General features: G+C 42.9%; 2 protein-coding genes across 2 annotated transcripts; both read right to left on the bottom strand.

Moving 5' to 3' along the window:
* Positions 1–1391: 1391 nt before the first annotated feature.
* Positions 1392–8162, bottom strand: ppp1r14aa (protein phosphatase 1, regulatory (inhibitor) subunit 14Aa). Its single transcript, XM_030746067.1, has 5 exons — positions 8119–8162; positions 7405–7725; positions 4634–4714; positions 4366–4398; positions 1392–1703 (listed from the first exon to the last, which is right to left on the bottom strand). Exons 2-5 carry the CDS (start codon positions 7603–7605, stop codon positions 1521–1523), a joined length of 498 nt encoding a protein of 165 aa, XP_030601927.1. The 5' UTR covers positions 7606–7725; positions 8119–8162; the 3' UTR covers positions 1392–1520.
* A 1800-nt stretch (positions 8163–9962) lies between these two features.
* On the bottom strand, positions 9963–14943 carry dlb (deltaB). The gene is made up of 7 exons (XM_030746431.1): positions 14705–14943; positions 14371–14610; positions 14164–14221; positions 13818–14075; positions 12418–12779; positions 11676–11892; positions 9963–11460 (listed from the first exon to the last, which is right to left on the bottom strand). The coding sequence occupies exons 1-7, from the start codon at positions 14753–14755 to the stop codon at positions 10760–10762; spliced, it is 1887 nt and encodes a 628-aa protein (XP_030602291.1). The 5' UTR covers positions 14756–14943; the 3' UTR covers positions 9963–10759.
* Positions 14944–21876: the final 6933 nt, after the last annotated feature.

Raw genomic sequence — 21876 nt, 5'->3', positions numbered from 1 at the left:
ACTGACATAACTCAAAATGTAACAACACCAAATCACAAACCCAGTATGAATACCAGAGAAATATTAAAAAGCTACAGTGTGTAAGCAATGCAACAGTGTTACATCACACCAGTACATCAGACCCTTGTCCTGTTCCTCTAATCATGACAATAAATAACCACTGAAATTCACCAGGTGTTAAATAAGTCACACAGGTATGTGCGTTTGATCGAGCAGAAACTGTTACAGCTGACTACATTTATGTAGCAGAGCAACGCAAAGACTAAAGTTAAGCAGTGACCATTTTATTCCAGTCAAGTAAAACTAAGAGTCACATGTTCTGGTGTTATTAAACTTACAGTAAGTATTTTTTTGAAGATATTTAATAGAAACAAAAGAATGTTGTACTCAGATATACATTGATGAGTGTGTAATTATGTCTTCCAACAAACTGAAGTATTGTCATAATACATAGGAGCGGGCAGCAGTTTGTGGAAGCCGCCATCTTGAATATAGATGCTGTTCTGCATAATTATGTTTTATATATATGGCAAGAGACCAGCCAGGTAGCATGCCTTATAAGTTACTTTCCATTTAAAGCTCTTTCAAACTGTATATGACCATTTGTACGTGTATATTCTCATGAAGTGCTGGTTCATCGGGGGTCAGCTGATTGTTGGGTCCCTCTTCATTTTTGTGGTGTATTTAGTTTACAGTATAAAGCACTTTACGGCCACTGTTGTTCCAATTTGGCACTATATAAATAAAATTGAATTGAAATGTCTCCACCACCGCTCCCTCATCTCCACCTCATCCTCACCTGAAGTCAGGCCTCGAGCGCATGAAAACGTGCATGAACATGCTTATTTAGTCCTGATACTGTCAGCAACATGTGACCCTCCCGTCTCTGGACAGTGACAATGAGTCAGCCAAGCAGCAGCTGGTTATGAGCTAACATTATGCCAGCTAATGGCAGGCTTGAGTATTCTAAAAACAAAAGAAAATCCCCTCTGATAAACAGCTTGATTACATTCTTACGTTGTTTATTCACCAAGTGTCTGAGGCCAACAGCGTTAGCTCTACTTTAGGAACAGTATCAGATTCAGGGTCATGTGTCATTGCTGTCTCACAGCACCTTAGATTTGGCTTAACTGACCTTAAAGAGCAGAAACGGGGAGCACAGCCAGGTTTCTTCTGCCCAGTGGTAACTAACTATCCCACACATGAGATCTTTTTGAATCCATGCAAATATGGATGTGTACAAACTGCTCTGACCATGCGTTACCACCCTGGGGTTGTCAGTGGACATTTAGCATAGTGAGCGAGCTCAGGAGGTGCTGGTGGGTCACTGTGGCCATCTCCCACTTGTGCATTTATACCTTCTGCCTGGAGTTTCACAATGGAGTGTGATATCATAGCACTTCAACAAATTACTTTTAATGCATTTTTAAAGAATACATGTAAACACCTGGTTCACTGACATTGCCTTCTGTAATCCAGGATGACGGTCACAACTGTGTGTGTGTGTGTTTATAGGGTCATCAGAGGCTGTGATTCTGCCCTTGGGTATGGGGATAGGGGTGGTGGTGGTGTGGGTTGTTGAAGTGATAAGGCTCGTGGCGGTAGTGGCCATGGCAGATGACCGGATGCTCGATTCCTTTGCTCTGCAGCTCTTCTTGCTTGTGAAGTCCCTCTAGCTTGGCCACCAGCTCTCTGATGAAGGTCTGAGGGTTAAACAGAAGTTTTACCAGTTAAGAAATCTTCCACATTTAGTCAGAACAAGTTCATTTAAAAACATTTCTATCCATAGCATACAAGGGATAAAAATTGAAAGTAAGAAAGAAAGAAAAGGAATTCAAAGAACACTGAGGTCATCTTGTGTGCGCTGCTTTTAGATTGGAACAGGACTTCCAGGAACAGCCACTTGTACTTGTCAAAGTATTTTCAACATGGCCCTCCAACATGCACAAAGGATAAATATTAGCTTTAGTGTAAACTGCCTTCAGAGGTAGGTCTATGTACAATTCAGTGACAAACAGCAGTCTTCACTTGAAGAGCTCAAAGTGTCCAAACCTGAAGACGGTCCATCAGGGACATGCTCTACCCTCAGACCCTGCCTAAATCCCACAAACAGTTCTGGGGCCGTGTGCTGTAGATTCATCCCACACGCTCAGACTGTACAGAGTGCAGAGCTCTGTTGTAATGTCGTCACACAGCATATTGAAACTGCATGAGCTTCTAGGCCACATTAACAGTCTCACTCCAAAGCCCAGCCACCAGGCTCCCTTCTCTGCAACTTCACCTTTTCAGTCATGAAAACTGCATTTAGGATCACTGTTTTAACACAGTGGAGAAGGTTCATGTGCTTTGGTCTTTATAATGCACAAGAGGACAGAACTGGACTGGAAATGGCCATTGGGCTGGAAATGGATAGGAGACTACCCCCAAAAAGGGAAGAGTGACCATATTTAACTCAAGTACAAGTTTTGATTTTTATGGACCACAAAGTATGTGGTCCATCCGTTTTCTTCCACTTATTCAATTCAGGGTCACAGGAGGGCTGGAGCCTATCCCAGCTGTCATAGGGCGAGAGGCAGGGTACACCCTGGACAGGTCCCAGCCTGTCACAGGGCCAAGACAGAGAGACAGAAAACCATTCACACCTATGACCAATTTATAAATTACTCATGAGTACTGACATACTCAGTCATAACCCTGGTTAGATACATGAGATTGGCAGTACATTAAAAAGGAAAGATGCATGTAAGGTGGGGGCTGGCTTTAAGGGTTTTTCCACATATTACAGAGAATCCATGACATAAAGCACAAGCAGGACAAGAGTGTAAAGCTACGGAGACCTTAGCTGTTTCAGTTGTAAGATACTGAATATGTGGAACTATGTGGAAGAGTCTGAATCCACTATTACCATCACGCCGCCCTTATATAGAATAAAAACAAACTGCTGCTTGTTAGATGATAAATTAAGTGTTGTGCAGTGGAAGCAGAGGCAGATAAATGCCCCATGTTTGAGTGTTTTCAGCATTCATATGACCATAGATGGAAGCGTGTGTTTAAGAGCAGCGGGGTCCAGGGAGAATGACCTCAAGGCTGCCACGAGGGAAGTCTAACCCCTCCCCCTTTTTTGTGATGTGGCGTAAAGGTCGTGCTCATGAGCAGCTGCATCATGTGGAGTTAGAAAAGTCAGTCAGGATGCTCAAACCAAGGTCTAGTCCACATGAACACAGGTTTGAACAGAGCTGCTTCCTCCTTACGTCAAAACGGGTCCACATGGAAACGCTCAGAACTGAAGGGCTGTTAAACCAACAAGGCCTGATGATGTAGCCATGGTGGCAAATCAGAAGCTCCCACAGTCTAAAACCAGAGACTCACTTTCCCCTGTCTCCACCTACAGAGCTCCCTGGATGGTGCTTTCTAAACACACTGACAAACTAAAACCACGTGTGTGTGGATGAACGCTTAAATGCATTAAAATAACTCAGTTTAAACATTTCGTGTTCAGGGGTATGCAGCCTAAGGCAGCAGCATGTGATCTTGATGCTTTCAACATAATTTTATTACATTTGAGCTCTTTTGCTGCGTTTTTGTCTACTGTGATGAAATCTGAGCTCTTAGAGTTTGATGAGAACTGCAGTGCACAGATATGAGCACAGGACCACTTCTAAATACTCCATCCTCTTATTTTATACACATCCATCACAAGCACCATAGCTCTATACTCATTTCTATACAGAAAAGTATGAAATGAATTGTACCAGGACATGGAGAACTGCCAGGACCAAATCTATGAAGAGCAAGCACTGAAAAGTCTGCGTACCTTAATCCTTTGTTTTGTTCTAGCTTTTTATAGCACAGGTAACACGATGCTGTATCTTTACTGCAGGTGAATATTAGAGATGGGTTCAAAATGTTCATTTCCATTTAAAAAAAAAAAAAAAAAAAAAAAAAAAAGTTGCTCCAGTCAGTCAGCAGTGCAAAAACAATATCTCAACTACCAACTCTGTCTGCCATCCATTCACAGACCTTCAGACTGCTCGTGTTTATTTAAGATAAACTTTGGAATTCATTCATGAACTGGAGTGTGGAAAAAGGTGAATTTACTCCAATGATTCTCCATATTAGAGTCTAATAACCTAAGCCTGGTTGTTTTCAGCAGCTCCTACGCTGACCCTCCCTGTTTGCATTTTCTGGTCAGGCCCCTGCTCCAGAGAGAGTCATTGTTTCAGCGCTGAACTGGAAAGAAAGAGCCATTGTTGAGGAATGTGGAGGGACTGCAGGATGAGAAGAGATGCTGCAGCTTTAGTTTAGCTCAGGTACACATTTGTACGTGACCTGTCAATCAATCTGAAACACTTAAATTCAACATACCTCTGTGTGACTCCTGCACTTTTGAAGAAGCTCCTGTTTAAAAAAAAAAAAAAAAAAAAAAAAAAAAAAAAAAAAGGAGATGGTGTTACAACAAAACCACAGGTTAATCACAGGTTTGCCTCCAGGCCATGAAACATGCAATAATACACCAGAAATCAGTTCCACACCAGGCATGTATAATAGTGCGAGTTATAAAAGCTCCAACATGTGTCCATCTTGTGCAGAAATGGACTAAAAGATGAACGATGAATATAACAGGTCATATTACCTGCAAATTTTTGACTCTCTGCTCATCATTTGGAAGGTCGAGCAAATCGTCAATGTTAACCTCGTCTGGCATGTCGCGCTCCTGAAGCCAAGGACACACAAGTAATGAACACATGCATGCACAAAGTCAGTGAGTCGCCATAGAAAAAATGCACACTGAGCGCTTGTTAGTCACACGGTTCCAAACAGGCCCAAAACTAACTAAAAACCTGTAAACTCAGTTTTCTTACACTTACTTAATAATATCAGAGCTTTACAATTAAAACCAAATCCTTTAAGACTTGAACTCCTTTAAATATAAACGACTCTGTTCGGTCCATTGTTAACAGCTCACAGAGCATGTCACAGAAAAATGTGAAACCGGTAGGACAGAAGTGAAGCTGCAGAACGAGCCCGACGGCCCTGCACGGCTTTATCATCACTTTAAAATCAAGCTCACACACAGCAATGCCTCATCAGGCAAACTAACAGGTACTCAAACTAAGTTTTATTTTAGTTTGTTTTCCAAGTTCACAAAATTCTTTTAGTCTCGTTTGTATTTTTATTTGAGTTAAATCTTTAATTTTAGTTAACTATAATAACCTTGCTGATAACTTCGCACTTCCAGATTAAGGTCATTTCTGGATCCACAAAACCAACATAGTTGCAGCCAAACCACTGATGAAGCTTCATCATTCCATTATAGGGTGGCTGTGGCTCAGGAGGCAGAGCAGGTCATCTTCTAATTGGAAGGTTGGTGGTTCAATTCCTGGTTGCTTCAGTCTACATGCCAAAATAGCCTTGGGCAAGATACTGAGTTGCTCTCTGATGCAGCCGTATGAATGTGGGTAAACGCAAATGTGTTGTATAAAGCGCTCCCTTTAGGGGTTGCCATGGTTAATCATCTGTCTCCACCTCTCAGCATCCTCCTCTGTCACACCCACCCTCAGCATGTCCTCCTTCATCCATGAAACTTCTGTGGTCTTCCTCTTTTCCTCCTGCCTGGAAGGAAGCGCTGCATGCTGTGCTGCACTTTAAAACTTTAAAGTTTCAAACATGTAAGGTTACGCTCTGATGAAGCAGACGTGGAAACGGTTTCAGTTTCTCAGCAGACTGAACAGGTATATCCTTGGTGTGTGTCCGACACTCATCACTGCTACACCGGTCTCTCTCATTCACACACATTCTGTTTTGCTTCCATTGATTTTGAGTCCTCTTCTCCCCAGAGCATACCTCCACCTGTCCAGGTTCTCTTCCATCTGCTCTCTACAGTGTAGTGTGCAAACATCAGAGTCCACAGAGACTCCTGCCTGACCTTAACCTGTCCATCATCAGCTCTGTAGTTACAGTTCTGCACATCACCTTTGTTCTTGAAAATCAAGAACAAGCCTTTACTTATTTCTACACCTCTCTTTGCTGTACGCCTCGTACTCCTCTCCACTTTCTTCATCTCCCTGCCTATCCTGCATTTTCTTCATTAACCTCTTCCTTGGAATACTTTCCTGTATTTGCTCATTCTACCACCAAGTCTCCTTATCTTCTTTCCTGTCCTGAGGATACACTAAATACCTCACTACTTACAGTAGGCGGTACTTTCCCAGTCATCTGGGAACTCTTCCCTACCATCCAGAGGGAATCATAATTGTTGAGCTATAGGCAGCTGATAAATGAGACAGAAAGGGACCAGAAAGAGTCGGGCAAGTTAAACAAGTCTTCCTGAAACATTTAACCTGTGTCTCCAAATAGTACTTTAAGCTTTAATAGCAGCTGGAATTTTTAGATTCAGCCTACAAAAATTAACTGCATGTTTAGGCTGTGGGGACCACATAGTAACAATGTTCCTGTAACAGGCTACAGTAACAGTGGCCTGTTCTGTGTGAACAAACGGTCATTGTACAAGCCGAGCGAAGGGCCAGTCCACCCACCCATGCACACCAGTGCACTGCACTGCCTTTGTGATCGGGGCCCTGGCACTTCCAGGACTGCAACCCCTATGACAGGAACTCCTTTTATGTATGCTTGTGTTGTTTTGTTTTTATTTTTCCAAGTAAAGAAAATGTCACACTGTTTTTGAGTGTGACATAATCATAATCGTATGTGTCTGAATAAAGTTAGTTCACTATGAGGGACTATTTTACAGACACCAGACTGATCAAAATAAGCATTTGCGTTACAGAGAGCTGGATGTGGGGATGGTGAGAAAATGGGTGTGTTTGGTCCTGTTTACTTGCAGAGAAGCCTTATCGTTTACTCATCAGCATTCTTATAATCAACAAACTCGACTTTCATTACAGCACATTAGGCCATAAACCATAAACTTTCCCCACAACTTCTAACCTCTTGTCAGCTGCCTGACAGATGCACCTCCTCCTGGGACCCACAGCAGCAGTCGCCCTCCTACCCACTCTTCCTTTTGCTGCCCATGTAAGGCAGAAAGCCCCAACACGAATCCAGCTGTGAGAGGGGCCAACAGCAGATCTCACATCTACAGGATGTTTGGCCTTGTAAGGACAACATGCTGCCCCACCTCTCATCGCCTAAACACCTCGTAGATCAACAGAGGCCTGAAGATGAGTCTCAGTGTCTTCACACAGCATTTGAACGTTTTCCACTTCATAGTTCAACTTTTCTGCCTCAACTTCAGCATTTATTTTAAGGACAGCAGCACCGCTCTTTATATTAGAAATATAATATTAATATATTATAAAGCCTAATGCAGAACTTTTAAACGTGTTTGACAGGCTGCTGCCTGATGACACTGTGCGGTATATTAAAAGCAGCGCTTTGACCCACCTGACCCGCGTACAGCCGGTCCAGGTTCTCGTCGATCCACTTCTCCACGTCGAGGCGCCGCTGTAGCTCCTTCCTGTTGTACTTCACCGTAACCCGAGCATGTCTCTTCGGGATACTACACCTGTACTCCTCCTCCTCCTCCTCCTCCTCGTCGTCTTCTTCATCTTCTTTGACCGTGATCCCGATCCGCTCGGCTGCCATTTCTCTAGTGGACTGATCCGACCAGTTTCTCGCCTTTTTAAAGCCTGAGGACGTGAGCGGAGCGCTGGGAGGCGACCACGACTCAGATTTTTTTTTCCTTGTTCCTCTTGAGATGATTATCTGCAGGGTATCATACAAATACCGTTTAGATTTTACCCAGAGCACATTTCTGTCTTGATTTCTGCTGTCTGAACTTTCTATAACATATACATAAAACAGGTTACTGTAAAAAAAAAAAAAACTTTAATGACAACAAGCAAACTAAGTCAGAACTTCTTCTTCTTGTGGTTTCTAAATCAGAACAAACATGTTTTCACTTTCTAATTACACAGGTGTGGCTGGTTAACCAATCGCATCACTCATGATGTCACAGGTTCAACCTGTTAAGGTTCGGGGGGGGGGCACAGAGCACACGTACCCCCTCCTCAATATTAGAACAGGCATTTAGCAAGGCTGGTCTTGTTTTACTCCTAAAATCTAGATGTGAATTACAGTTTAAAGTTAATTACCCACGCGGTACACTTCCACACGCAGCTGTGATGCAGTCAGCAGCACAGTCTTCTCTGCTCTGACTTTGTGCGTGTTCAACCAGCTTTATAATCGTGGGAAATCCACAAAGAAAAGGGAGGGAGAACAGGTTCAATATTATGACCATTGCTAAAGTTTACTCAAGAAATATAAGTTTAACAGTATTTTTGATTGTCTGCTTACTCTTCATAAGGAAATATTTTGTTTCCAGTCCGCCTCGGTAACACAGCTGAGGTGTATGTGATTTCTAAAAATCATCCCAACATGTTTTGAAAGTACAGAAAGATTTGAATATGAAAGTCCAGCGGTTTATTAATCAGAACAAATGTGTTTGTTAGCAGGTGGTGTGCACATTTAATAAGTGATGGTGAGGTGAAACGTCATGAAGCGCTGAAGCTTTTCATCAGGATGGTGCACACAGCTTCATGGTGCTTCATTTGCTCTACTGCGCCATCGTGTGGACAGTAAATGTAACACGGGCAGAGTGATTATGACGACACCGTGGCTCTGGTGGGTGAAGCTCTGAACAAATTATGTTTGTGATGCCAATACATACATTCTGAACTCATTAATGTGCTGTCTTCTCAAAGGGAAAGTGGAAACAAACTGGGGAGAGGGCTGTGACGTCAATGTGTTTTTTAATTATTACCTAATTGCGTTTCCACTCGCACGCCAAACCCGCGAAGTAGTTCCTGAATCAGTCACGTGGTACGGCCGGCTGCGAGGCCTCGATACGCGCTTCACAAAAAATCTTCATGCAGTGCTCAACACACCCTTCAAAGCCTCTACACGCAAAGACACATCACTACATTTAATCAGTTTACTGCCACCATAAACACATTTAGTAGCCTGATGTTAGACTGAACTGTCAGCTTGTTCCACGCTCACGTCTAACATCAGGAAATAAGGACAGAAGCCTTAATCATGCTTACATGTACATCATGAGATGGATGAATGAAAGTGATATGTGTCGTATTGTATTCCAGTACAAATAAAGTTGTAAATGTAAATAGAATTGGTCCTTACACAGAACCCTGTGGAACTCCTTCAGAAATAAAAAAAAAAAAGAAAACAGCAAAGACCTGACATTTGACCTTTCAACTGATCAATCTACTGTCTGCTGAAGCCACATCAGAGATGGTGTCAGTGGACGGGTGGGTGTCAACAAGCCATCCTTAAGGCAGGAAACAGAGAGGAAACCTGAGGTCTGCTGAATTACACAACAAACTGAACTGAAAATCAGTGGCAACTGATCATGGATCAGTGAATCCAAATTGTAAATTATTGTTTCAAAACGTCATCAATATGTGAGTGGTGGTGGCCAATGAAGGTGCATTTTTCAGCATCTAGACTTTTTTTTTTTAGAGAGAATTATTAAATAATTATTTTGCAAATGATGGTGGCATGGTGGTTAGCACTGTTGCCTCACAGCAAGAAGGTCCAGGGTTTGAATCCACCTTGGCCTGGGCCTCTCTGTGTGGAGTTTGCATGTTCTCCCCGTGTTTGTGTGGGTTTCCTCCGGGTACTCCAGCTTCCTCCCACAGTCCAAAGATGTGCAGTTACTGGTTAACTGGTGAGTCTAAATTTCCCCATAGGTGTGAATGGTTGTCTGTCTCACAGGGTGTACCCTGCCTCTCTCTCTATGGCAGCTGGGTTAGGCCCCACCCCCACCCCAAAGTGGAAGAGAATGAATGGAAGGTTATTGCCTACTGCAGCACCCAGGCTATACATCACCTACACCATATAAAATATGATTATTGGGGGTTCAAGTCTGTGGAACAAAGACTTCAAAGCTGAATTGCATTAAAGCAAATCTTTTATTTCACATCACAACATGACATAATAAACTTAAATAATATGAATGGATAGCTGTAACATAACACAAACTTTGGCATGAACATAAAATGGCACATGAACATCAGTACTATATTATTTTGTATATTTATATAAATTACAGTGATGGCTGACTTTATGTGATAAAGCACATTCTCTTTATATCCCTGCCCATCATATCTTTGGGATATCTCACACGGCCCACAAAACATCCAGATCCAGCATTACGCATCGATCTTCATTCAGCATCATATAAATATATATCTCTACATCTGCGACAAAGTGAAGCCATAAACACAAGTTTTCAAATAAATAAATAATAATATAAAGAATTAAAAAAAATGATGGTACACACAATAAGGAAATAATGGCAAAAGGAAGATTGAAAAGCAAAAGAAAAATTCAGTGTTTTTTTAAAAAAAAAGAAACAGTGAACATATTAAAAAGAATAACCCAGTAAAACACATCCGGGCCAGTTTTCCAAAGGTGGTCAGAATATTTGTATCTTCCTGTATTTGGTTTGTGTTGTAGGTCCTATGAACAGTGAATCATATTATTTGTCTCTTTGGGTCTTATGCATGGAAGAGCTTTGCCCCATGTACCTTCTCAATCATCTTCATCAGAACAGTTCATTTGTCACAATGTTGCTTTTTAAAATGGCATATTGGTTTATGAGCATGAAAGGTTTCCATCTCATGGATTTGCTCCTTCCCTCACTGTACATAAAGAAAGAAGAGCAACAAGTGCTAACATGTTTCTTTTCCTGTTTCAACAGCCATGCTTTTTTATTTTTTCATCTCAGCCCTGCCTCATCCCTCCACATGAAGTCCTGACGTTCCCCTCTGGAGAGGCTGTTCTCCACAGGGTTGTGCCTGTACCCTGGTCTGCTGTCCGGGCACAGGGAGAGGCTGAGGCGGGCTGTGCTGTTGCTGATCTTGAAGAGGCCGTTGGGGCCAAGGAAGGCATCTCTTTCGCTGCCTCCCAGGTTGTTGACCGTCTCCAAGTCATTATAAACTGCAGTGTCTCTTAGCTGCTTCCTTCCCTGCATTCTCCTCCTCCTCCGCCTCAAGAAGAGGATCCCAGCAACCAGAACCAGTACCAGGATAGCCAGAGCACAGGAGAGGGTGAGGGTAGTAGAGGAGGGTTGGGAGGTTTGGCGCAAAGCTGGCTTGAAACTGGGCTGAAGCGTGAACTCACAACTGGGACCCATAAAGCCCATAGGGCATTGGCACACAGGCCCAGTGAAGTGGGTGAAGCAAGTGCCACCGTTCTGGCAGGGATGGGCTCCGCAGGCGTCCGAGCGCACGCTGCAGTTCTTGCCAGTGTATCCCAGAGTGCAGGAACAGGTGTAGTCGTTTACACCATCTTGGCAGGTTCCAGCATTCTGGCAGGGGCTCGAGGCACAGTCATCAATGTTGACCTGGCAGTTGGCACCTGTGAAGCCTGCCTGACAGCGGCACAAGATGCTCTGGCCGAGGTCCAGACACTCACCGCCTGCAGAAGAGAGAAACGCTCTGTTCAGCATCCATTAAATCAGAAGGTGGCCAGTCATTTAAAGAAAGAGTGTTAATTGGATTGTGTTTGCTACAAGTGCGCTCGTGCAGAAGTGCTGAGAGTAACACCTCGCCACTGAAGAAGAGCCAAGGATGGCTGCTTTCTATTTCAGCCACAAGATGTCGCTAGAGGAGAGGCCTTCCCTGCACACTCACCATTTAGACAGGGCCTGTTGCTGCAACGGTCCAGCTTCTTCTCACAGTTGGAGCCGGTGTAGCTGGGAGGGCAGCGGCAGGTGTAGCCTCCGGTCACTGTCTCCACACAGGTGCCTCCATTGAAGCAGGGACCATCTGCGCACGTCATGGCAATGATCTCACAGTTCTTACCATAGAATCCCTGAGGGCAGGTGCAGGAGTAGTCGTTCTCCAGATCCTGTGGGGATGAGAGAAAACCTTCAGCTTAAGGAGGAAAGATCTAGAATATAGGATTACAAGTAACCAGTCTATACCTGCATTCAGTATGCATTGTGTAAATCTTGTGTGGACCAGCAGAGGGAAATCATCCATTTCCACTCCCTCAAGTGCAATTTTGACTTTTTATTTAGACTTGTCTTTGCCTTTCTTTCTTTCTTTCTTTCTTTCTTTCTTTCTTTCTTTCTTTCTTTCTTTCTTTTTCTTTCTTTCTTTCTTTCTTTCTTTCTTTCTTTCTTTCTTTCTTTCTTTCTCTCTTTTTCTTTCTTTCTTTCTTGGACTCAATTCAATTTATAATCCAGCCATCCATTCACCCTTCCATTTTCTTCTGCTGTTTGCAGTATCTTGCCATACTTGGGCTCTTTTCATCCCCCTGTTCTCATCTCCTGTTGTCATAAAATGTGATGTCCCTGCATGTAATCAGTTATCTTATCTTGTTCTCAGTGCACCTTTAAAATGAACAGATTCAATCTGATTGTTCACTCACGTTGCAGCTGCCTCCATTCTTGCAGGGGTTGCTGTCACACTCGTTGGTTTCCAGCTCACAGTTTGTACCTCCAAAGCCGGGCCGGCAGTTGCAAGTGTAACTGCCCTGGCCCGTGTTGGTGCAGGTTGCACCATTAGCGCATGGTTTGTGGTTGGTGCAGTAGTTCAAGTCCTGGTCGCAGAAGAGGCCCCCCCAGCCCTCCTGACAGTTACACTGCCACGGCTGGCTGCATGTCCCGTGGAGGCAGCCTGGGTAGCGGACGCATTCATTGCAGGAAGGGCCCTGCCAGCCCATGCGGCACGTACAGCCCCCTGGGGCCTCACAGTAGCCATGCCTCTCACTGCATTCCGCCGAGCAGATGGCTGGAGAGGAGGGGAGGGGAGGGTGTGTGATTACAATGGGCACGCCTGCTCATACATCTCACACACAAACACATACAGGGCCCCATGTCTGACCCCAGCCCTGCTCCAGACTTCACTATTGGTTAAGTATTAAGCCAAGCAGCTGGTAGGCACACTGCCGGAGGAAAATGCTTTCTTTTATCTCTTCCTCATTACTCAGACACACACACACACACACACACACACACACACACACACACACACACACACACACACACACACACACACACACACAGTCCCTCTGTCACACACTGCCAGATCACCCTGAAAAATGTGTGTGTCTAACAGGGGCCGCAGCGCTTTCTCTCACTGTAACACAACAAAAGGTAGAAAGAACACCACACACAGAGATACACACACACACACACACACACACACACACACACACACACACACACACACACACACACACACACAAAACAAACTGCAGGATATCTACTAAGATTAAAGAAATACTATGCAGGGTGTCTGTGCAGTAAATCAAATAGATTTTTAACCATTTCTTTACAAAACCCAGTCAAATCGGATTTTTCAACAAAGAAAACATTTTTCTTTCAGATATTGATTTGCATAATCTTCGACTTTTGTGATCACTGAGTATAAATGTCTTTGGTTATCAAACATTCCCAAATTCTTTATATTTCTTCATGAATTGTGTGACTGCATGGTGTTTTGAATTATGAAGGAGTGTCTGAGGCCAGACTACTTTATAAAAAACATACAGAAAAAAAATAATTTAATCAATTGTTTTGTTTTTTAAACACTTTTTATTTGAATGTTTAGCTACATTTCTTTAACATTTTTGATCAAAATGAGAAACTTTGTATTTCCACTGTAAGAGCATTGTAAGTTTGTTTTGTAAGGTGCTCTACTATATAAATAGATGAACTAACTTAAGTAAAGATCTGACATATTTGTTATACACTGTAATAAAGCCACCACCAGAGAGTAGGCCAAATTCAAGAGCTTTACTCAAAGACATCAATAATCCACACTTACGTTCAGAGCAGTAGTTTCCTTTCCAGCCCTCCAGGCAGATGCGGTTGCCCTCTTCGTCGCAGGTGTAGTGGCCCAGCGTGTCATCCCTCGGCCTGCAGTAGTCAGCGCAGCCGTCTCCAAAGTAGTACTCGTCGCAGAAGACGTGGTAGGAGTACCGCAGCTCGCTCTGCTCGCCGAAGTGCACGTCCTGGGACCAGTCTTCCCCGATGGCAAGTCTCCTCCTGGTCGCCAGGCGGCTCACGAGGTTGTTCTGATTGTCTGCAGAGGTAAAAGTTTTCAAACAAACAGTCAAACAAGACACGTTGTGTTGGCTCCACGCTGGGTCCCCTTATTTACAACAACCTACCGGTGTATTCTGTGGGAGATTCAGCGTTCCAGGCTTCAATGATCAACGAAAATGTTCCCTAAAAACAGAAAGAAATCCGCGCATCAGTGCGCGGCAAGCGCAAGACCAGCCACACGCACTTCAACTATTAATGTTTTAAATGGTACGTGGACTCCAGCAGCGCTGTTATTATTTGTGTGAATGATTTACTTATTTATTTTCATTTACCGGCCACTTGAAGTGAAAAGGCACCCTGATGGGAGCGCTGCTGGAGATCGAGGTGTGGTCGGCCCTGATGACGTTGGTGTGCCCGGTACCAAAGGTGCAGGGCGGCTCCGCGGAGATCACATCCTCTGGGTGTTTCAGGCAAATTCTGAAAAAAATATGACAGTCTCTGTGTCTTCTGCAGATCCGCTGCGCCGTGTGGAAGGAATGAATCTTCAGCTCAAACACACCAGAGGACAGAACCTGTAATGACCAAAAAATATTCAAATAAAATCAGATATCAATGCGTAAAGACATCTTCAGCGTGTTATTTCTACATGAACGGACGCCAGCTTACTGCGTGCACTAAGGCCAAAACCAGCAGGTATCTCAGGTGCAGATGTGCCATTTTTTTCCCCCTGAAGTTTGCTTTCCAATTTTAAGTGGAGTTCCTCATTCGCTGAAAAATAGCTCACAAGAAGATACTCTCGCAGTGAAGGGAAAATAATCTCTCAAAATCTTTTCATCACGCTGTAAACTGTGATCCTCCTCAATCCTCTTGGTAGTCTTTCCTTTCGTCACGTTACTGACACTCGGCTTGTTTGGGTTCTGGTGCGTAAAGGCGCAGAGCAGTTTTATACCCACTGATCTACGCGTCACAGGCAAAGAGGTGGAGCCGTGGCAGACCTCAAGGGACCGTACTTTGCATCTAAACACAAGGGGCCTGCCTGGGGATTTAGACAACACTCATTACATCTGGACAAAGTTCTTTGGCATATGCAGAAGCTGGTGCAGGAGGATACCTTTCTGCACGATTCTGGACCAGCCAGAAAACTGCAAACTGATGCAGGCAGTGAGACTGAATTGATAACAAATGATCCAACTTTTAATGAAGCTTTCTGAGTGATTGGAGTTCGTTCCTTCAGAACAGATTATCTCTCCCAAAAAAAAACAACTTTTAAACTTCTGTTGCAGTTTTTGTTACATGCGTTCTGTAGAATTCAAGGCCTCCTGCATCAATCATGATTATGGACTCCTTGTATGTCATTGTTTAGAAAGTGTTTCATACGCACACTAAAGATCAGAAGGAAGAAAAGAAAAGCATTCAACATTATAATTGCTCTGGCGCGTGCGAGTTGACAAAGAGTGGGCAGGTTCCGGATAAGCGCGTATTGTGTGTGCCATTCAGGAGAGGAGCTCTGTGTGTGTGTGTGTGTGTGTGTGTGTGTGTGTGTGTGTGTGTGTGTGTGTGTGTGTGTGTGTGTGTGTGTGTGTGTGAGAGAGAGAGAGAGACGAGGGGGTCCTTGAGACTATCATGTTGCCTTTGTCTGGACCTCATGCGAACAGCTGTATGATAATCAGCGGCACATGATCCGCCGTGCGCGGCTCCAAACCCCGCACGGCGGGCTATTGTCTCCTCAAAGCGTCTACCCCCACTGCGCGGGAGTGCACAGACCAAGAAGCCCTTATTGATTTAAGAAAAAAAACTCTGGTCTGGTCCGTTGTTGGGTTTTGCACCTGTCGCTGGAGGCTAAACACACCTAAACTGGGAGCTGTGGATCAAAACTTATCCCACCTTTGCCCCGACCGTTATTATCTATTTTAGTAGCCTCGAACAACAAGCAGGCTCGAAGGTAATGTTAGTGTTGGTGAAGCTGCAGAGTGCCTCAAAGCAAAAAAATGATAACTTGACGGTACATGAATATGAATACTTGTTTGGAGGTCAGTTAACCGATTCTTTATCCCAGTATCTCAACGCCAAAATTACCACAGCGGATGGATTTAACCTGAACTGAGATGCAGCGAGTCACAAAAGACACAAGAGGTCGACGATTTCATAATGGTATCTGCATTCACTTTTCAATTTACCGACATGTGAGCTGGTATATGTGTGTTGTGACAGGAGCTGGCCAGGGGGTGAATGCCTATTGATATTAAAATGAGAAAAGGGAGCGCGTGCCTGAAGTGGCCCCCTGAATGGCACACTTCTCTGCAGATAAACAAGGACAATACGGAGAGGAAACATCTACATTGTGCTTTGTCAGATGTCTGAGCATCTTGGCTGTTCTTCAGACTTCGAGCTGACAAAGTGCAGAGCAGAGCTCCTAAAGGTCCCCTTTTAAAATGAGGACAGCCTTGATTTTGCTGCGCTGTCTTACAAAAGGAGAGTCATTCATGGAGAGAGTAACGGCTAAAAAACATGTGTTCAAACACAGTCAAGTCCATATTTGATTTGATTATTGTAAACCCATAAATGTATGCCTTTTAGGATACATGATACCTTAAATCGCGTTCACAGCGTCCTGATTCAGGAAACTGACAACAACATGTGTTCTTGTGTCTTTTTCAATCAACAACTTAACAAACTCATCTTCATTTTACATTTGATTTAAAGATGCTGAAGTACAACAACAACAACAACTGTTTCATCTGCTTTTTTTTATTCTCCATGATGATAAAATATGTCTCATTTATGCGATATAACAAATTCATTTCTGAAGATGCTGGATCACCAAATTTGAGTTTTGAGTCTTTTCAAGCTCTTTTGTTGAAGCTTAATTCTGCTCCATGAGGAGGAGGTGAGTTCATCATTTTTGTAATCTGTGGTATTTTTAAGATGTGCCCTGCTGTCTTGGTCCTGATTGTCAGCTATCATTTTATTACAAACTTTTCAGCAGTTTGTAGCTAAAAGTTTGGATTTATGGCCGTTTTCCTCATCTACAAACAGCAAATCCTAAATCTCACAAGAAAACAAAAGATGAATTTATGTGAGAATTTGGGGGGGTGCAAAACAATGCATTACTGATAACCATGTTATTTAAAATGTTACCAAGCCCTGGTAAGTTTTATGCATATGATAATATCTTAAATCAGAGGTGAGAAGGGGCCACTCGATTCTGTGAAATGAGAATCACATCAATCACCAGACGCATTATTAACATGCTGACAGACTTTTTGCATACAATTTGGTTCATTTATTAGCCTTCATAACATCTGGTTCAGCAAAATAATGCATCGTAATTCCAAAGGGATCATTGTTCATCGTCTAAGAATCTAAAGTGGTACGTAGAGCGGATCAAAACTTGCAGATTAATTGTGCTTTTGACGCCTCTGTGAACTCATATTTTAGATTCAATTAATCTGTCAAAAAATGCAAGATAATAAAGTCAGAGGTCAATGTGACTGTTATCATTATTGATATTTTTATTCAAATCTCCCCCTGATGTCACCATTATATTATTATTATTTTGACCACAATGATTTTGAAGTGGAACTATGACATCATGGCAGATGAGAAACAGATCAGAGCTTCACGCCCCAAAAAGTTTAGACAGTACCCAACCATCATTTTTTTGACACGTGATAGCAGTTACAGTCCATAAGTAATTTAAATATCGTAGCTTCACTCTTTATCTTTGTGTACATGTTACCTGTGTGATGTTGTATGTGCATTCCCATCGGATCACGTGTCCATCCTCCAACCCTGATGTCACACAGACACGTCCTGCACATCCTCTGTGGCTCCTCTGGGTGAAACAGAGGAGTTTGTACGGTATCTGCAGGAGGATGCCTGTGTCATTGTGTGGGGAGCAGATGGACGGTGCACCCTCACTGCTGTTGTCATCTGTATGACTTGTAGGGGTGTGACTTGAGCGTGCCACAGGGCATGGGAACCTAAGAAGAGTTATGGCAGCCCCCCCACCCCACCCCTCAACGCCACCACCACAGACCTCCCATTAGTTTGAGTGCTCGGCATCTGCCTCATGTATGGCCGCACAGCAGCTTGGAGATACTTCTCCCTGAGGACTTGAAGGGGGTAGCTGCTGCAGATCTGACTCACGCAGGCCCTCAGGGGGAAGTCAGCCGGTTGCGGCTGCTTCTGCAGTCCCGTCCTGCTGTCTGAGTCCGCGACAATGGGAGGTGTGGAGTGGGTGTCCAGTGGGTTGTGATGTTCTGTTTGTGTGTGCACGCACATGCGGCCTCAAATTTTATGCATGCCATTTGGCTTATTGGTTTATCTCATTAAGATGCTGGATGCACTGCTGGGTACCAGAACAGCCCCACCACCTCCCCACTGAATAAATTTACGAGTCCAGTCAAAGAGGTATGAGATGGCTGGGAGTGCATTATGAGGCAAATCACTGGCTGAGAATAAAACTAGCAGATATGCAGTATCTTAGAATGCTTAGTGCTTCAAGCCACAGGTTACAAAAGTGTGTTTTTTAGGAGATTTATGTCTCATTTGCTCAGGACATCTGTGTCCACGTTCTCCCTCCAGGCTGTGAAAGCTTGTAATAATTTTAGGGAGTGATAAGAGTTTCTGTGTGGAAAGTGTGGACAGTGTGGAAGATATTGCGTAACATTACCCTCCATGGCAAAAATCAGTATTCTTTACTGCACAAAACTACAGTTTTAGCTTTGCTAAAGAATATGAAAAGAAGACAGATGGATATTGGTAGCACAGATTGTTCTTGGGATTATTTTGAATGTCTTCACTTCACAGCAAAGTTTGGAAGTTATGATCTTTACTCAAATTTTATTTTTCTTGCATTTTTATTGATTTTTTTCTGTTTGTTTTTCTCAAGTACTGATGGTTACTTCTGTGGGGAGAAGATTTTACTCTAGAGAAGAGCTTTGTAATTGAAATGGAGCAAATCTGGAAGATCCCACCTCATTCCAGCTGAGATAAAGGGGTGTTTTCAGGGTTGCCGTGGTGGTGCAAAGGTGAAGGCTTGGACATGGAGATAAGCCCTTCCTGCCAACAGTCATCATGGAAATGTCAACTCTCTGCCCAACAGCAGTGATGAGCTGCAGATATTGGTGAAGAGCAGTGAGTCAGTCTCATGTGTTTTACTGAAACATGGCTGAATCCAAACATCTCAGACTCTAATGTGGATCTGTGTGGTTTCACCCTCAGAGATGCTGCAGCCAGTGGCAAGAAAAAAGGTGGAGGTCTGGCTTTGTTTGTGATGGTGTAATCCTGCACATGTCACTGTCAAGGTGAGGATGTGTTGTCCTGATATTAAATTACTGGCAGTTGGTCTGCGACCGTATTATGTACCCAGAGAATTCAGCCATAACAATACTTGTGTACGTTCCACCGGAGGCAACGGCCGAAGAGCCACGTGAGGTCCTCCATGAAACTGTTGCTAGGATACAGACTAAACATCCAGAGGCACTCGTTATAATTTCAGGAGACTTCAGCCATGTTTCTCTCTGCTCCCGCCTGACTCGATTCACACAATTTGTTGACTGTGCTAGATAATAACGGTGGTCACACAAAATATTGACACTATGGGCACAATTTGGACATGTTCACTGTGAGGTGTACTCACCTGGGATGCTATTTGGACATTAATGACTGTGTGCTGAGTTATTTTCAGAAGACAGTAGATCTATACCGCTATACAAGCTGCACACTGACTGCTCTAAATTACATCCAAGTTTCATTTCTATTATTTTATTTCTATTTCTATTTGCAGAAATGTGGGGGGGGGGGGGGGGGGGGGGGGGGTGCACTCTTTTGTGACATACTGTATATGACAGTAATTACAGGAAGGAAAAGCAGAACAAAAAGCTTCTACAAACGAGTGATAATGGAAGAGTCAGTGAGTGCTGTCAGAAATGATTTATTAATGCAAAACTGGGACATGATTTATGAAGAGAAAGACACTGACAGAACATATGATGCATTCCTGGGTACATTTTATATGTTACAGTATAGACATTGTCCAATAAAACAATATAGTAAAAATATATAGGGATTACACAATGCCTGTAAAAAGAAAAATACCATATGCAGAGAATTTATAAAATATAGAACTAAAGAAGTAGAAACCAGATATAAAAAGTATCAGTTAATGACTATAATGAGGTTGTCGGAAAAGAAATACTACATTAAATTATTAGTTATTAATAAAAAATAACATTAAAGAGGCATAGAACATGTTCAATAGTATTATTAGAAATAGTTCTAGTTTATTTAACCACCCTCAGTATTTCACTCTTAATGAACAGAATATTGATAACATGGATTTGGTTTTGATAGTTTTAATAAATTCTTTGTAAATGTTGGAGCAGATCAGTTTGATAAAATTACTGCTTTGAGAGAAAGAGCAGAGGAGCTAAGAGAAAATCTAAAGTCTCTGTAATATTTGATGTTCCAGGGAAAAGTTAGAACAAAATCTCAGCAAACTGGAACAACATTGATATGAATCCTGTTAAAAAGTATTTGAAGTGGTTACAAAACCTCTAACACATATCTGCAATCTGTTAGTACGAGGGGGCGGATTTCCAAACCAAGTCTTACCTTGGAGAGAAATTACAGGCCTGTTTCTCTGCTCTCACAATCCTACAGAATCCTGGAAAAAAGCTTCACTGTTAGATAAATTTATAACAAAACACTCAGAATTGTAGATAATTTCAAAGTTGTCAAAAATCTTTGAAAAAGTTGTGGCCAAACAGCTAAATGTTATTTTAGCTAAATATAACACACTCCATAAATTCATCTCCTGCACGCTGATGAAACTGCTCTTCTTAGAGTGCCTAACAATATTTTAATGAAAAGAGATGCAGGTGAATACTCTGTTCTCGTACTCATGGGCTTAACAGCAGTAGATCAAAGCATTTTAATTGACAGGTTAAGGACATGGATGGGCATCTCTGGGCCAGCCTTAAATTGGTTTTGCTCTTACCTCTCAGACAGAAGCTTCTCAGATGCTGCTGATAGTTTTGTATCCTCATCTGCCACTTTGTCCTGCGGTGTGCCCCAAGGTTCTGTTTTAGGACCTATTTTGTATTTATGACCTCTCAGAGACATTTTGGGCACATTTAAAGAGGCCTTCTATCATTGTTAGACAGATGATATTCAGCTGTATATTTCCTTTTCTCCGCAGACTGTAATAAAACTATTCTTCAGAAATGTGTTGAGGCTATAAAGAACTGGATGGCTGCTAACTACCTTTCACTTCACACTGGGAAAACTGAAGTTCTTGTTTGTGCCCACTGTGTTCCCACTGTGATTAATAATGTTGGGTTTTATCATCAGTGGTTCAGTGTTACATTTGACCAAGCTCTTAGCTTTGAAAATCATGTTAATAGCCTTGTGCGATCCTGCTTTTTTCATTTACAAAATATTGCCCACCTCAATCAAATGTGTCCAACTTTGAACTGGAAATTATTATTCATGCTTTTGTCTCCTATTGATTGGACTACTGTAACTCGCTGTACATCAGTCTCAGTAAATCATCTTTGGATCGCCTGCAGTTGGTCCAAAATGCTGCTGCGAGGCTACTTAAAGGATCCCCTAAGTGGTCTCATGTGACACCTATCTTGTCATCTCTGCACTGGCTCCCCAGAAAGTTCAGATTCCAGTTTAAGATCTTGGTGATCACTTTCAGACCTCTGCATGGTCAAACGCCTGAATACATTAGTGAGCTCTTACACCCACATGTGACGCACAGACCGCTGAGGTCTTCTGACCAAAATCTGTTGGTGGCTCCTCGCTCTAGACTAAAAACTAAGGGAGGT

This window comes from Archocentrus centrarchus, chromosome 14 (assembly GCF_007364275.1).
Source record: "Archocentrus centrarchus isolate MPI-CPG fArcCen1 chromosome 14, fArcCen1, whole genome shotgun sequence".
In the NCBI taxonomy this organism is placed as follows: Eukaryota; Metazoa; Chordata; class Actinopteri; order Cichliformes; family Cichlidae; genus Archocentrus; species Archocentrus centrarchus.
The sequence above is the reverse complement of the archived record's forward strand: the minus strand, read 5'-3'. Positions and strand labels throughout refer to the sequence as shown.

Excerpts from the sequence above, each read along its gene's own strand:
- ppp1r14aa (XM_030746067.1), bottom strand. The coding sequence starts at position 7,605 with ATGGCAGCCGAGCGGATCGGGATCACGGTCAAAGAAGATGAAGAAGAC. Across the intron at positions 4,715-7,404 it reads ACCGGCTGTACGCGGGTCAG|GAGCGCGACATGCCAGACGA; the intron begins GTGGGTCAAAGC and ends CCTTGGCTTCAG. Across the intron at positions 1,704-4,365 it reads AGTGCAGGAGTCACACAGAG|ACCTTCATCAGAGAGCTGGT; the intron begins GTATGTTGAATT and ends TTTAACCCTCAG.
- dlb (XM_030746431.1), bottom strand. The coding sequence starts at position 14,755 with ATGGCACATCTGCACCTGAGATACCTGCTGGTTTTGGCCTTAGTGCAC. Across the intron at positions 14,611-14,704 it reads TTTTGGCCTTAGTGCACGCA|GTTCTGTCCTCTGGTGTGTT; the intron begins GTAAGCTGGCGT and ends TGGTCATTACAG. Across the intron at positions 11,461-11,675 it reads CAACAGGCCCTGTCTAAATG|GCGGTGAGTGTCTGGACCTC; the intron begins GTGAGTGTGCAG and ends TCTCTTCTGCAG.